General features: G+C 54.3%; 4 protein-coding genes across 4 annotated transcripts; 1 reads left to right on the forward strand and 3 right to left on the reverse strand.

The window, feature by feature from the left end:
- Positions 1–1206: 1206 nt before the first annotated feature.
- On the forward strand, positions 1207–4615 carry ACRALDRAFT_1077185 (uncharacterized protein). The gene is made up of 7 exons (XM_071018610.1): positions 1207–1468; positions 1568–1784; positions 1858–1953; positions 2012–2113; positions 2200–2350; positions 2407–2809; positions 2890–4615. The coding sequence occupies exons 1-7, from the start codon at positions 1335–1337 to the stop codon at positions 3935–3937; spliced, it is 2151 nt and encodes a 716-aa protein (XP_070874082.1). The 5' UTR covers positions 1207–1334; the 3' UTR covers positions 3938–4615.
- Positions 4616–5008: 393 nt separating this feature from the next.
- ACRALDRAFT_1071639 (uncharacterized protein) lies at positions 5009–6696 on the reverse strand (the record flags this gene model as incomplete). The annotated part of the gene is made up of 3 exons (XM_071017883.1): positions 5009–6248; positions 6374–6460; positions 6521–6696. 3 exons carry the CDS (start codon positions 6694–6696, stop codon positions 5009–5011), a joined length of 1503 nt encoding a protein of 500 aa, XP_070874083.1.
- Positions 6697–7537: 841 nt separating this feature from the next.
- On the reverse strand, positions 7538–8796 carry ACRALDRAFT_2042865 (uncharacterized protein; the record flags this gene model as incomplete). The annotated part of the gene is made up of 3 exons (XM_071021293.1): positions 7538–7846; positions 7946–8397; positions 8508–8796. The coding sequence occupies 3 exons, from the start codon at positions 8794–8796 to the stop codon at positions 7538–7540; spliced, it is 1050 nt and encodes a 349-aa protein (XP_070874084.1).
- A 1103-nt stretch (positions 8797–9899) lies between these two features.
- On the reverse strand, positions 9900–10946 carry ACRALDRAFT_1064773 (uncharacterized protein). The gene has a single exon (XM_071017038.1). It carries the CDS (start codon positions 10821–10823, stop codon positions 9933–9935), a length of 891 nt encoding a protein of 296 aa, XP_070874085.1. The 5' UTR covers positions 10824–10946; the 3' UTR covers positions 9900–9932.
- Positions 10947–11265: the final 319 nt, after the last annotated feature.

The raw sequence follows: 11265 nt of genomic DNA on the forward strand, positions 1-11265 counted from the left end.
CTCGATATGCTGGAGTTACTGAACACCCGGGGGGGCCAGCCATGTGGAAGCGAGGGTTTTAAGCGCCGACCCCCGTCTTCTCTCGTTGCAGCCCACCACTCATCGTCGACCTCCCATTCCCCAACACCAGCCTGGGCGCTGCCCTTGAGTGGTCCAAACTTTCTCAGAGGGGGAGGGAAGAAAAAGAGGTGCAACTGCAAGCCTGAGTGGCCTCGAAGCCTTTCTCTACGCATACTCCGTGCCCTGCACCTGAGGGCAAGTTTTTGCTTTCTGGCGATCCACTCACTTGGTCCGTCTCTTGGTTTGTTTCCTCTCTTCTCCCCACTCACTGGTAGTACATATCCGCATAGCTTCCACTGGAGCTTGTCCGCCTGCCGCTCCTGAACCCGGCCGCCTCAGTTGTCTGCCTACCTTGGCTACCGGTGCTTGCGTAGTCGGAGACCAGGCTATTCGACTGATCTTCCGAGTGTGACAACCACAACCATCTCGACTTGTTCCCGGCTTCGAATTACCCACTCACTCGCTCACTCGCTCACTCTCCCCATATCCCTGATACCTGCCTAATGCCCCCATCCATCGCAAAGCATCTAATTACCAGTCTGCTGCAGATGGTTACAACGTATCCCGACATCTTGTCTCCATAATTTCCTGCTGCATGGGCGTGTTGGAGCTCCCTGAAATTACTGCAAAAACCCCCCTCTTAAGCGCGGCCCAACAGCTACGATACATACCCACCCTGGTCGATCGGATTAAGGACATAGGCAGGCCCCGTCTCGGCCGTTGGCAAACCCCTTGGCCTGTCCTGTCCTGCCTGGATTCGTTCATTCGATCCGTTCCATCCATCCATTTCCCCCTTCCTTTCCCATTCTGTTTTTAAAACGCCTTGTCCTCCACTGCCTCGAGCTTCGCCTTCTTCCCGAGCCAACCTGTCCGTCGTCTGTGGCATAGCTCGGTGACCGCCGGGCCGACCCTTTTCGCGACCATTGCCTACGTCGGGTACCACGGCGCAGCTCATCTTCCCCGGCCGCCCTAGATGAGAACGAGAGAGGCATTGCACGGTCTCAAGATTGCCTAGCGAACGGGACATTGCATCCCCCAAACTTACCAACCAACGCATCGACGACTGGAAAGGAAGAGAAACGAAAAGGAGAAAAGGAAGAAAGAGGAGAAAAAAAAAAAAGAGAAAAACGCCTCACGAGAAAGTCAAGACAAGCATAGGCGGATTGCTGGCATCTTTTAAATACGCGGGTTCTTGGACACGGTAGAGCTGCAGCAATCATCTCGTCCGCTCTCGACAAGCCGCTGGCGCAGATTAATAATCAACCGAATCGAACATGGCACTCGAGAACCCTCTGCGGTCATCCTACATCGGAAACAAAGTCCCCCGGTTCTCTTACCACCACGACCCAGACATGTCCGTCTCCTCGCCCGACTCGGAGGCGCTGCAATCACCGGCCTTTATTAGCATGTGAGACGCCTCTCCCGTCCTGCGTTGCTGTCTGCATGCAAGCAAGTCGGGGGCAGCCCAGTCAATAGACAATTGTGCTAACTCAACTGCAATGCGTAGGTCGTCGGCCAGCTCAGAGCGCTCTACTTACCAATCCAATTCTCTCCATCCCGACTCCATGCAACGGGTCTCGGCGGCCATGCACTTGATGAGTCCCAGCGATATTGTCGGTCCTTCTCCTGTCACGTCCAACGGCACCGAAACCACCGAGATTGAGGATGAGGAGTCGGAAGAGGCCGAGCACCAGTCCATGTCCAATAGAACCTCCCAACCACAGGTGGGTTCTTAAAAAGAATTCTTGTCCCATGCGACGACTGGACCGATTTATCAGGGATTGACGCATGGCTCAGCTCAGGATGATTTCGACGAATGTCCCCGATCACCTACGACAGTCGGGCGAAGAGGCCGTCTCTGTCATTCACGCCCCGGAGAGCTTCCGACATTGGGTATGGAATACTGAATCTCCTGGCCGGAAGAGAACCGCGCCCACTAACGAAAGAGCAGACCTCCAGCGAGCCGGTGGCAAGATCAGAGCAGTCGAGCACAAAATCTTCCCCAAGAGCTGATACCGCGAGCCAGCAGACTGTAACCGGGGACCAGCTGAAGGTACGAATAAGCGCGGCAGAGAACAAGCCTGCACATCTCGATCTTTTACCTCTCTTCTCTCCTCGGAACTGACATGTGCACCCCAGTCCCCGACTCATCCTCATCCCCCTCCCCTATCGACAGACGTCAGTGCCGTAAGGTACAGCATAGACAGTGCTACGCCCAGAGCACAGGATCTGGAAGACATGCTCAGCGAATCATCACGCGTCAGGTCCGGCAGCACGAGCAGCCTCGAGAGTATGTTGACCTCCCTCCCGTCCCATGCATGCGCTCTGTCTCACTTGGGATCGCAGAAATCGATGAGATCCGAGAAGCCGAGACGGATACAGAGAATTACGACGATGATGTCTTTGCGACGCCCGGCCTTCCTCGAGAAGAGGCCGAGATCAACGCTCTTCAGACAGCACTCCAAGAATGCTGGACTCTTTGCAACACGTTGGCCAACCTCAGCTCCATTCATCGCGCCAGGATCTTCAACAACTCGGGCACGCCCGACGCCCATGAAAAGGCCTGGATGGCCTGCTGGAAACTGTGCCAACGCTTGTACGACAACCGGGACCAGGACAGCGTCTCATTCAGTGTCCGCGAGAGCTTAGATCTATGCAGGGACTTTTGTCAGTCCTTGTTTGATGTCCGGCAAAGGAAAGACGAGGGTGCCGATTCGGTTCTTCGCGTTTCCTTTGAGCTGAACAATCAGTGGGTTTTTTCTTTTCTTTTCTTTTCTTTTTTCCCCCCCCCAATTTCCCTGCAACCGACATGAGCTAACGCTGTCACAGCCTCTACAGCGCCCAGGACGGCCGGAATATTCCCGAGCTGTTTCAAGAGAGGACACTGGATTTCTATATCACATTGTGTCACCGTTTGATGAAACAGCGCGGCGATGTGGCCGACGAAACCGACTCGCTCCTCAAGGCATGCTGGTCGTTGGCCGAGATGCTCTTCAGCCTGAGACAGAACAAGCGCGATGGCAAGTCCCCCGACGAGGAACTGCTGGGTTCGGCCGTGCAGGCTTGCTGGGAGCTCTGCGACATATTCCGGGACGGTTGGACCCGGGTGAGGCCGGATCGCATCACGCCTCGACCGAGCCAGACCAGCTTCTTCGCCAGCGATCAGACCAACGGCCGCGAGAGCCGCTCCTCGAACCGTTCCATGCACTCCAAACGGGAGAGCCACAAGAGCCTGGGCCTGGCCGACGAGCGGCCCCGCAACAAACCGCCTCCCGTCCCCGAGACCCCCGTCACCGAGTTTGAAGACACGCCCATTTCTCCCGAGAGCGAGTCGCCCAAGGTTCCCAACATTCTCGTCCTGGGGACCACGTCCGACTCGGGCCGTGGCGGCCGCTGGTCCAGCAGTGCCTCCAACCTCTCGTCCTACTCGCAGTCCAGCGCCAAGACGTCCAGCACCGCCACCACGGCGACGGCCGGCGACGACATCAACGTGATCCGCATCAAGGCCCTCATGCTCAAGGCCGCCCTGAACGTGGGCTTTGTCCGCGACCAGGCCAACGACGGCAAGGCGGGCATGGCGTCTCTCCACGCGTTCGTGAAGCAGCTCCCCACCGGATCGTTTGGGAGCTCGCCGGCGAACACGGCATTGCTGCAGACCTACCGTAACGTCGTCCTGGGGGATGCGTCGTTTAGGAGCCCGTCGTCCGTCTTGCCGGCCAGGGGCAAGCGGGTGTATGCCCACGATGTGGCCAAGAGCGTCAACTTCATGGTCCACCGATCCGCACACTACGCCTTCCTCAGAGACTTGTTCAGGCTCGTCTTTGGCTTCCCGGTGGAAGAGTGCGAAACGAGGAAGAGTGTGAGCATCGCCATCTAGGCCTTGATGCAGCCTTTTTGGATCACTCATCAGCGCCGTCGGTAGCTGCATCGAAGCGAATTCGACGTACCGACTGGCGTATTCCCCTTCCGACGCTTATTATTTCACGAAATTATACACATAGATAATAGCCCGTCCCTCGTCTTTATTTCCTTTTTTTTTCCCTCTTACTCCTATGCGCACACGCGCAACCCATCTCAGCCCGTCGACTTCTCCCAGGAGAAGCTAGCTGCCCTTCCCAGGCGTAACGAGGCAGCGAGCAACGCAGCTTTACGACCCCCCTACATTCGTTCTTCATGCACGAGCACGAGATACCCATTCTGGACGGCTTTTGTTTTCAGGCGCCCGGGGCAGGAGGAGGATGTCTTTTTTTGTTCTCTTTTGCCATTGTTGGGAGGTAGATCGGGTGGGAGGCTGCACGTCGATTCAAGAGTGTTCTGATTAGCGACAAGAAAATGGGAGGCATCCGTCGTCGTTCATTTCCCCTGCGCGCTAGATAGGGATATGATTATTCTTTGTTCTTTCATCCTGACAGACAGTGACGAGATGCAAGGTTCGGTTCTGTCGCATACAGTCCAGAGACGGCGATGACGGGCGATGGGAGTTATTCTGTATTTATATTCCTATTCCATCTCCCGTCGCTCATGATGACTCCGCCAGGGGTTGCGAATATGTGTTCTCTTGTCTATGCCTCTCCGGTATGTGCTCCTTATGTCCACTCTAACCTGTCCATGATTGCCCGCCCACTGCGCATGACTTTCCCGCCACGCCGAAGAACCCGTCTATAAGTCCCATGAATAGGAACAGTCTTCTTCCCATGCATCATAACCCATCATCGCCCCGGCCCGTCTGCTCCGTCTGCTCCGTCTGCTCCGTCTGCTCCGTCTGCTCCGTCTGCTCCGTCTGCCCCGTCTCTGCTCGCAACATCCGACGACGCCTACGCCGTCCCCAAAGATTTCAGCTCACTTACATCCTTAAAATCATAACCATCGTCGAATCCATCCCATAATTCTCCCAAGATCCACGCATCAGCACCATCGTCGACTTGTTTCGCTACTGGGACTTGGTCAGCTACATCCTTTCCTGTCGAGTCAGAAAGCATCGAGTTGGGCTTTTTCTCTCCACGTTGTCCTGTTCCGCCGAGTCAGCAAGCGCCGAGCCGAGTTGGGCGGATTTATCGTTCGAGGGCTGGTACGCGTTTTCCATCTCTTCGAACACGCTGAGAATATCCTGGATCGAGTCATCTAGGCCGAGGGTCCAGCGCTCTGTCGGGGTCGTGGTAACCTGCGCCGAGGCATCGAAAAGCGCCTGCCAGTCTATCGGGTCGGCGTCGGTGCCGGTCTGGTCCCATTGCGCGGCCGTGGCGTCTTCTTGGTCTGGAAAGTACTGTCCCCCCCGGAGGAGTTCTGGGTCCAGGGGTATATCTTGCTGATGGTATGTCGGGGCTGGGAAGGTAATGTCGAGGTCGTAGCTTATTTGGTGATTTTGAAGCATTGGGTCGTGGTCCGCTGTACTGGGGAGGATGCTACCATCATACTCAGGAGCGGCGTTGTTGTCTGGGAGCAATGCCGTGATGTAGGCCGATAGAGATGGGAGAAAATCACATGTTTGCGGCTGTGGAGAGACAGGTGAAAACTGGGGCGTCTTCAGTTGAGGTGGTTCGCCGTGGTTGCTGTTGATACTATTGACACTGTTGTCACACGGGGAACGCAGGGAGTAACGGGGACTTTGTAACGAGCCGAGCTGCTGCCTAAGCAGGTCGTCGTGGTTGGGCGTAGGGGAAACACATGTTTGGCCAGCGTACGGTAACGGGGTGGCTGTCTCTGGGTGGGAGTTCGGGTTCTTCTGCGACGTCGACTTTGAGGCACACCCCAGGCCGAGAAGTTCGTCGAGAGAATCGTTCACGACAGCAGTAGGGTCTGGACGCGAGCCACCTCCCCGTTGGCAGCAAGACGCAACCGTCTGGTCTATGGACGGAAAACCGTCACGAGGGTATTGTTGGCTGCAGGGTTTCTGCTGCGTTGCCTGTGCTGTCTGCGGCTCTGAGGATGGTTCCAAGAGTTGCGGGTAGGAAGACGTGAGAATTGGAGTCTGGATCAGAGGGGTTGGGACTCGGCCCTCGTAGGGCTGGGAGAAGAGATGCAACACGGGGTCGATCTCTGGAGGCGGGACAGGAACAGAGGGGACAGTGCTAGCTTGAGGTGGTGATGGCGGCGTGGCTCCCGGCTTAGTGGAGGCTGCTCCGTTACTCGACCGGGCGTTCAGCTCTGTATCCCTGTCCCCTGTCGTTTTGCGTCTCTTGTCCCGTCTCCTACTGCCAAGTCAGTCCAGGTCAGTTCATACGTGTCTCGGCACATTGCTGCTTGGGTTTTTGCCAGGGGAAACTTCGAAGACTTGAAAGCAGTGCCCTTTATTGGATGACACGGATCAACTCACCCGGGGGAGGAGTGGACACTGGACGAGGAGTCCGAGTCACTGTCATAGGCCTTTCTCTTCTTGACGACCTGGTTGACCAGGCAGGTGCTCAAAGGATGTCAGCATTATAACGCTGCCAGGCATCTGGGGGAGGTGACAGCGGCATACTTGAAGGCTGGATCATTGCCGTACTTGGTCCGGACATAGCGAACCTGTTGAGGTCTCAGGGTCTTCTGAAACCTCTTCTGATAGCTTGATATAATTTCATTGGCGCGCTCTTTTCTCAAGATGGCCTCGAGAATGAAGCGGATCTGCTCCGAGGTGTAGTTTCTTCCCCGAGCCATGGTGAAGTATCTATCGTTGTGGTTGGTTTTGATACCACAGCTCTACTGTGGCTATCTCGGTAGTCTGTATGCTGTGTGCTGGCGAGCGTGAGATGTTTCAGGGGTGCATGGCGCGTCTCTGAAGGGGATGGTGGTGTTGTCTGTTGTTGCGTGAAGCTCAAATGCTTTCGCGCAATGCGTTGTCTGGACTGGTTGGCAAAGTACTGGTGGTTGCGTTCATTCTCAGTGTGAGAGAGATCTTTGGGGATATTCCAAGTTGAAAGAGAACCAATGTGGTGTGAGTTTCCTTTATAACCAGTGGTTAGTGATAAGGAGAGGCTGCAGATCAACACGCGTAAAGGAGTCAGCACTGGGCAGGACTCGAGATGTGTAGCCAAATCACTCCAAGGTATGAGATCTAGAGAGTAGGGAGTGGAGGCAAGAGGTTGGATTCACCGGGACAAACAAGAATAGTTGGCTCCATATAAAAATGTGTGAATAGAGTCTGGTTATGAAGTCTCTATTGTCTATGGTGGGTGATTGACCTAACTGTATAATCAGTCCTAGTTAACCCACAAGGCTTATTCTTACCGATATAAATCCATTGTTCCAGTTCCTTGTGCTCTTTCCTACCATGTAGCTATATAAGTTGTGTTATTGAGAAAGGTTGGCATGTGCGCAATATAACTAAAAGGAAAGCACCATTCAGGCCTGTCCATGGCTCTTCCAAGATGGGCATCATATCATATCCTCGTCCATTCATACTCTTCTCTATACTATACCATGCTGTCTTCTCTATGTCTATAGATCAGTCTATCATGCGTCTATCATGCGAATGCCTTTCCTAGAAAGCACCTCAACATCACATCTCTCCGCCTTGATATTGGCCGCGGGCGAATATGCCCCACCAACATTTGACCTGGCTCGACTCTTCATCCTCGTCCCAGTCATCATGACCATCGAGTGTGCCTTCCTCAACACAAGTCAGTACGTCTGGCCCTGTGGACATGGCATTCCGGAACTTCTCAAGTAAGGATTTCGTGGTTCCATCGCGCAGAGGTACCATGACTACAGCGCGGGAGGTTTCCTCGAGCGACAGATGGTCTGAGAAGGCGCTTGCCAGGAGAGATGGATGGTCATCATCGTAAAGCGGATCAGCCGCGAGGACAAGCTGCAAATCAAAGGTCAGAGGTCAGAGGCTCTGGTCAGAGGTCGACCGTCAGAAACTGACATCCTCGACACCCGCGTGGCAAAGGACGGGAAAACGCACCTTGAACTGGTTCTTCTTGACAAACAAGTCCTGGTCGACCTCGCCCTCCGAGGAACCCCCCCACGTCAAGGCGCCGCAGTCAAGCGACCCACCCATGGACTCGACAACCGCACTGTTCGTCTCGACGTTGTGTCGCAGATTGGCCATAATCTCGGGCAGGTCACTAAGGACGACGTGGACTTTCCACAAGGCCGCCGCCGCTAGCCCCAGGAGACCGGTCCCCGCGCCGAGCTCGAGCACCGGCGGCCTGGGCTGCCCCAGGGACTCGTCGAACAGGCGGAACAAGGACGTTGCGCCGAGCCGCGGCAGGTGCTGGGCGAGAACGTAGGACGAGCCCCACGTCTTGAGCCCCAGGGAATCGCCCGTCAGAGGGGGTTCGCGGATGGTTAGCTCGAAGGAGGGTGAAAGCACGTCTTCCCTAAAGGGCCATCTGCGGGTGATTTCGCCCATGGCTATTCAAAAAGGGGGGGAGAAACCGAAATTACAAATTAAAATAATGATCAGGAGATGCGCCCAGTGATACGGCAGAAGAGGGGAGAGAACAATCATGAATGCGACAAACCTGCTCTCCCACATCTCTCGGATAGTCGGCGGCTGGCCTCTGACCAGATGGCTTCCTTCTCATCATCGTCCTCGATCCAGGCGAGACTGCTCTTGATGATGGAAGAGAGGTACGTCGAGGTTTCGCGCCGCGTATATGCAGTGTCTTCTTGCTCCCGGATAATCTGTGACCGCCGGCACTTGTGATCCCAAGTCGGTGGGCTCAGCTCCAGGTGTTGAAGGCATTCTAGGAGTTGTGCAGTCGTCGGCTTTTCCCATACCTGTGGGAAGTCTTTGGGATCCAGTATCATCGCGACGGCTGTCTCGCTACGTTCTTATGCCTGAAGTTCGACAGAGGGCTCTCCGTTCACGCTGTAGTATCTTGACTGGAGAGTATAATGGATATTGTTATATCGTATTATACGCCGACGGTTGACCTTTTTTTTTTTTTTTTTTTTTTTTTTTTTTTTTTTTTCTCTTCCTGTTCAGAATTTGCTTGTACGAATATGTACGTACCCCCACACTCAACTTGAGTAGGTCCGGTACTTCATAGCCTGCCCACTTGTGAGTAAGTGCCTGACTATAGGATCCAGTCAGGTACAGCCTCAAAATACTAACGTGGAGGCGGAGGGATTGGTGGGGTTACAGTGAACGGCCGAATTACGCCACAGCTGGAACTGCCCTAGACAGGAAGGTGGGGTGGGCCAACCCGTTGCGCCAATCCCGTGATGTTTATGAAGACGCCCGCCGTGGGCAGTAGTGTACAATGTACAAGTACACTATATGTGTACAATGTACGTAGGTACATACCTTAGGTACCGACCAGGCAACTCACAAGGCTGCGGCTGACTCACCGACCCCACTAAATCAAACACAAAACCCGCAAAAAATCTCGACCCCTTCTCTTTTCCCTTCCTTTCCCTCTTCAAGCATTGTCGTCTCCAAAGCTGCGTTTCTATGCTACAAACAGAGAGCCGGCGCAAGCTGCCTCTCATCCCTGGCATCGGAGAAATTCGGAGTAATCTCTTCAAGTCACCACCCTTCAGCCTCCCGCTACGCGGCGAGGAACGGGTCTGCCTGTGAGGGCCTTGCGTGACATCACGTCTGCAATTGGCATCAGAAAAGCAGGGCCCGGGACGCCCCGTCGCGTACCCCTCGGGGGAGGGCGGGTAGCGGACTCGGTGTCCCTATGGGAGAGCCGTTGCGAAGATTGTGTATGGACACTTGAGTGCAATACGCAGCGTGGGTAACACGGCCGGGGTTCCTTCACGGTTTCCCGGTTCACCCATAATTCGATTCCGATTACTCTGGAGACGACAATGCTTCACTTTTTTTTCGCAGGTAAGCTTATATCTCTTTGCTAGTCTCGTTGAGCCAAGGATACTACTAACGATACAATGCCTTTGTGGCTGCCACGACACATTTAATCGAGTCGATTCAACGTTTCCTACTGGAATGCCGGCTGAGAATCATCACCATTGTCGACATTGTCTTGGTTGAGATCCTGTACCCCGTTGTCCCCCGAATCGCCCTGCTCATTGAATATGGCCTTGTTCTCCTCCGAATTCGGGTTCGCCTCGATTTCACCTTGGCTCAGTTCCGCCACGAGCCGGTGCAGCGCAATGCGACTGCGCCTGGCCTCCCTCATCAAACCGACTATCCTTCGCCCACTTTCCCTGATGCGATCAATCTGGTCATCGGCTTGCACGGGGAGGTGGACCTGAAGAAGGTAACTCTCAAAGTTGTCGAGACAGTACTCGACCGTGCACAGCTTGGCGTCCAAGCCTTGCCTCGAATCCCTCTTCGATCGGCTCTTGTCCTTCCACAGCTTGTCCAGTGTAGCCGTATCGCAGTACGCCTTGATGCTACGAACTTGGTCGTCAAACTCGGTCTTTAGCTTGTTGCAAACTTCCCGCGTCTCCTGATACTGTTGGACCAAGTGGCGCAGTCCTAATCTGAGCGGTTCCATTTTCGCATTCGTTGACACCGTATAACCGGACCTGCCGTATTCGTCGTGGACCAGGGCCATATTGCCGCCGTTGCCGTGAAACCGCTTTGTCCTATGTGGAGGCCCCTTCGCGGAGTTTTGCGCTGGCACTGCCGAAGCAGGATAATAGTTGGGATTCCGGTGGCGATGGTGACGTCTCGCGTGGTCTGGATGATTAGAAGGGAAATCAGATGTCGACACACGACCAAGGAAATCGCTGATGTACATGGACGCCACAGCCTGAAGTTCCGGGTTGTGCCACGCTCTGTGAGATGTAGTTTCTTTGGAGTTTTCAGGTCTCCTGGACAGGCTGCGGTTCGTCGTGGAAGTGCGCGAGGCGCGAAGAGACATTGTGTCAGGGCCGGCTTTTAGTTGCAGCTCGATCCTTATGTCTCTGGTCAGGACCATGTAGCAAGACCGGTCATCTGTTGATGAAGCACATCATCTATCTCTAATATATATGCCTTTTAATTACAATAAGTTTGAGCAACTTTGGCTAGCCATGACCTACCTATTGAGTCGCCATGTTTGCAGCATGGTCGGTAGTTTGCTTGACATTTCATTCCCTATTCGTCGAACAGACAAACACGCTCTCTTTTAGACAATGTTCATGTTTCTATGTCTTTATCTCAAAGAGAGCCGTTGTCTGAACAAGCTACAAGGTTCTTGATCCAGGCACCCTTGAGACGCTCGCCTTGTACTGACTCTACGGAGAATGACTTGTACATGTGGTCATTTGAGGCCTACCTAGCTTGCAGACAAGGTTGTGAGTAATACAAACCTGAAAGCGTAT

Source organism: Sodiomyces alcalophilus (genome assembly GCF_042370955.1).
Source record: "Sodiomyces alcalophilus JCM 7366 unplaced genomic scaffold ACRALscaffold_5, whole genome shotgun sequence".
NCBI lineage: Eukaryota > Fungi > Ascomycota > Sordariomycetes > Glomerellales > Plectosphaerellaceae > Sodiomyces > Sodiomyces alcalophilus.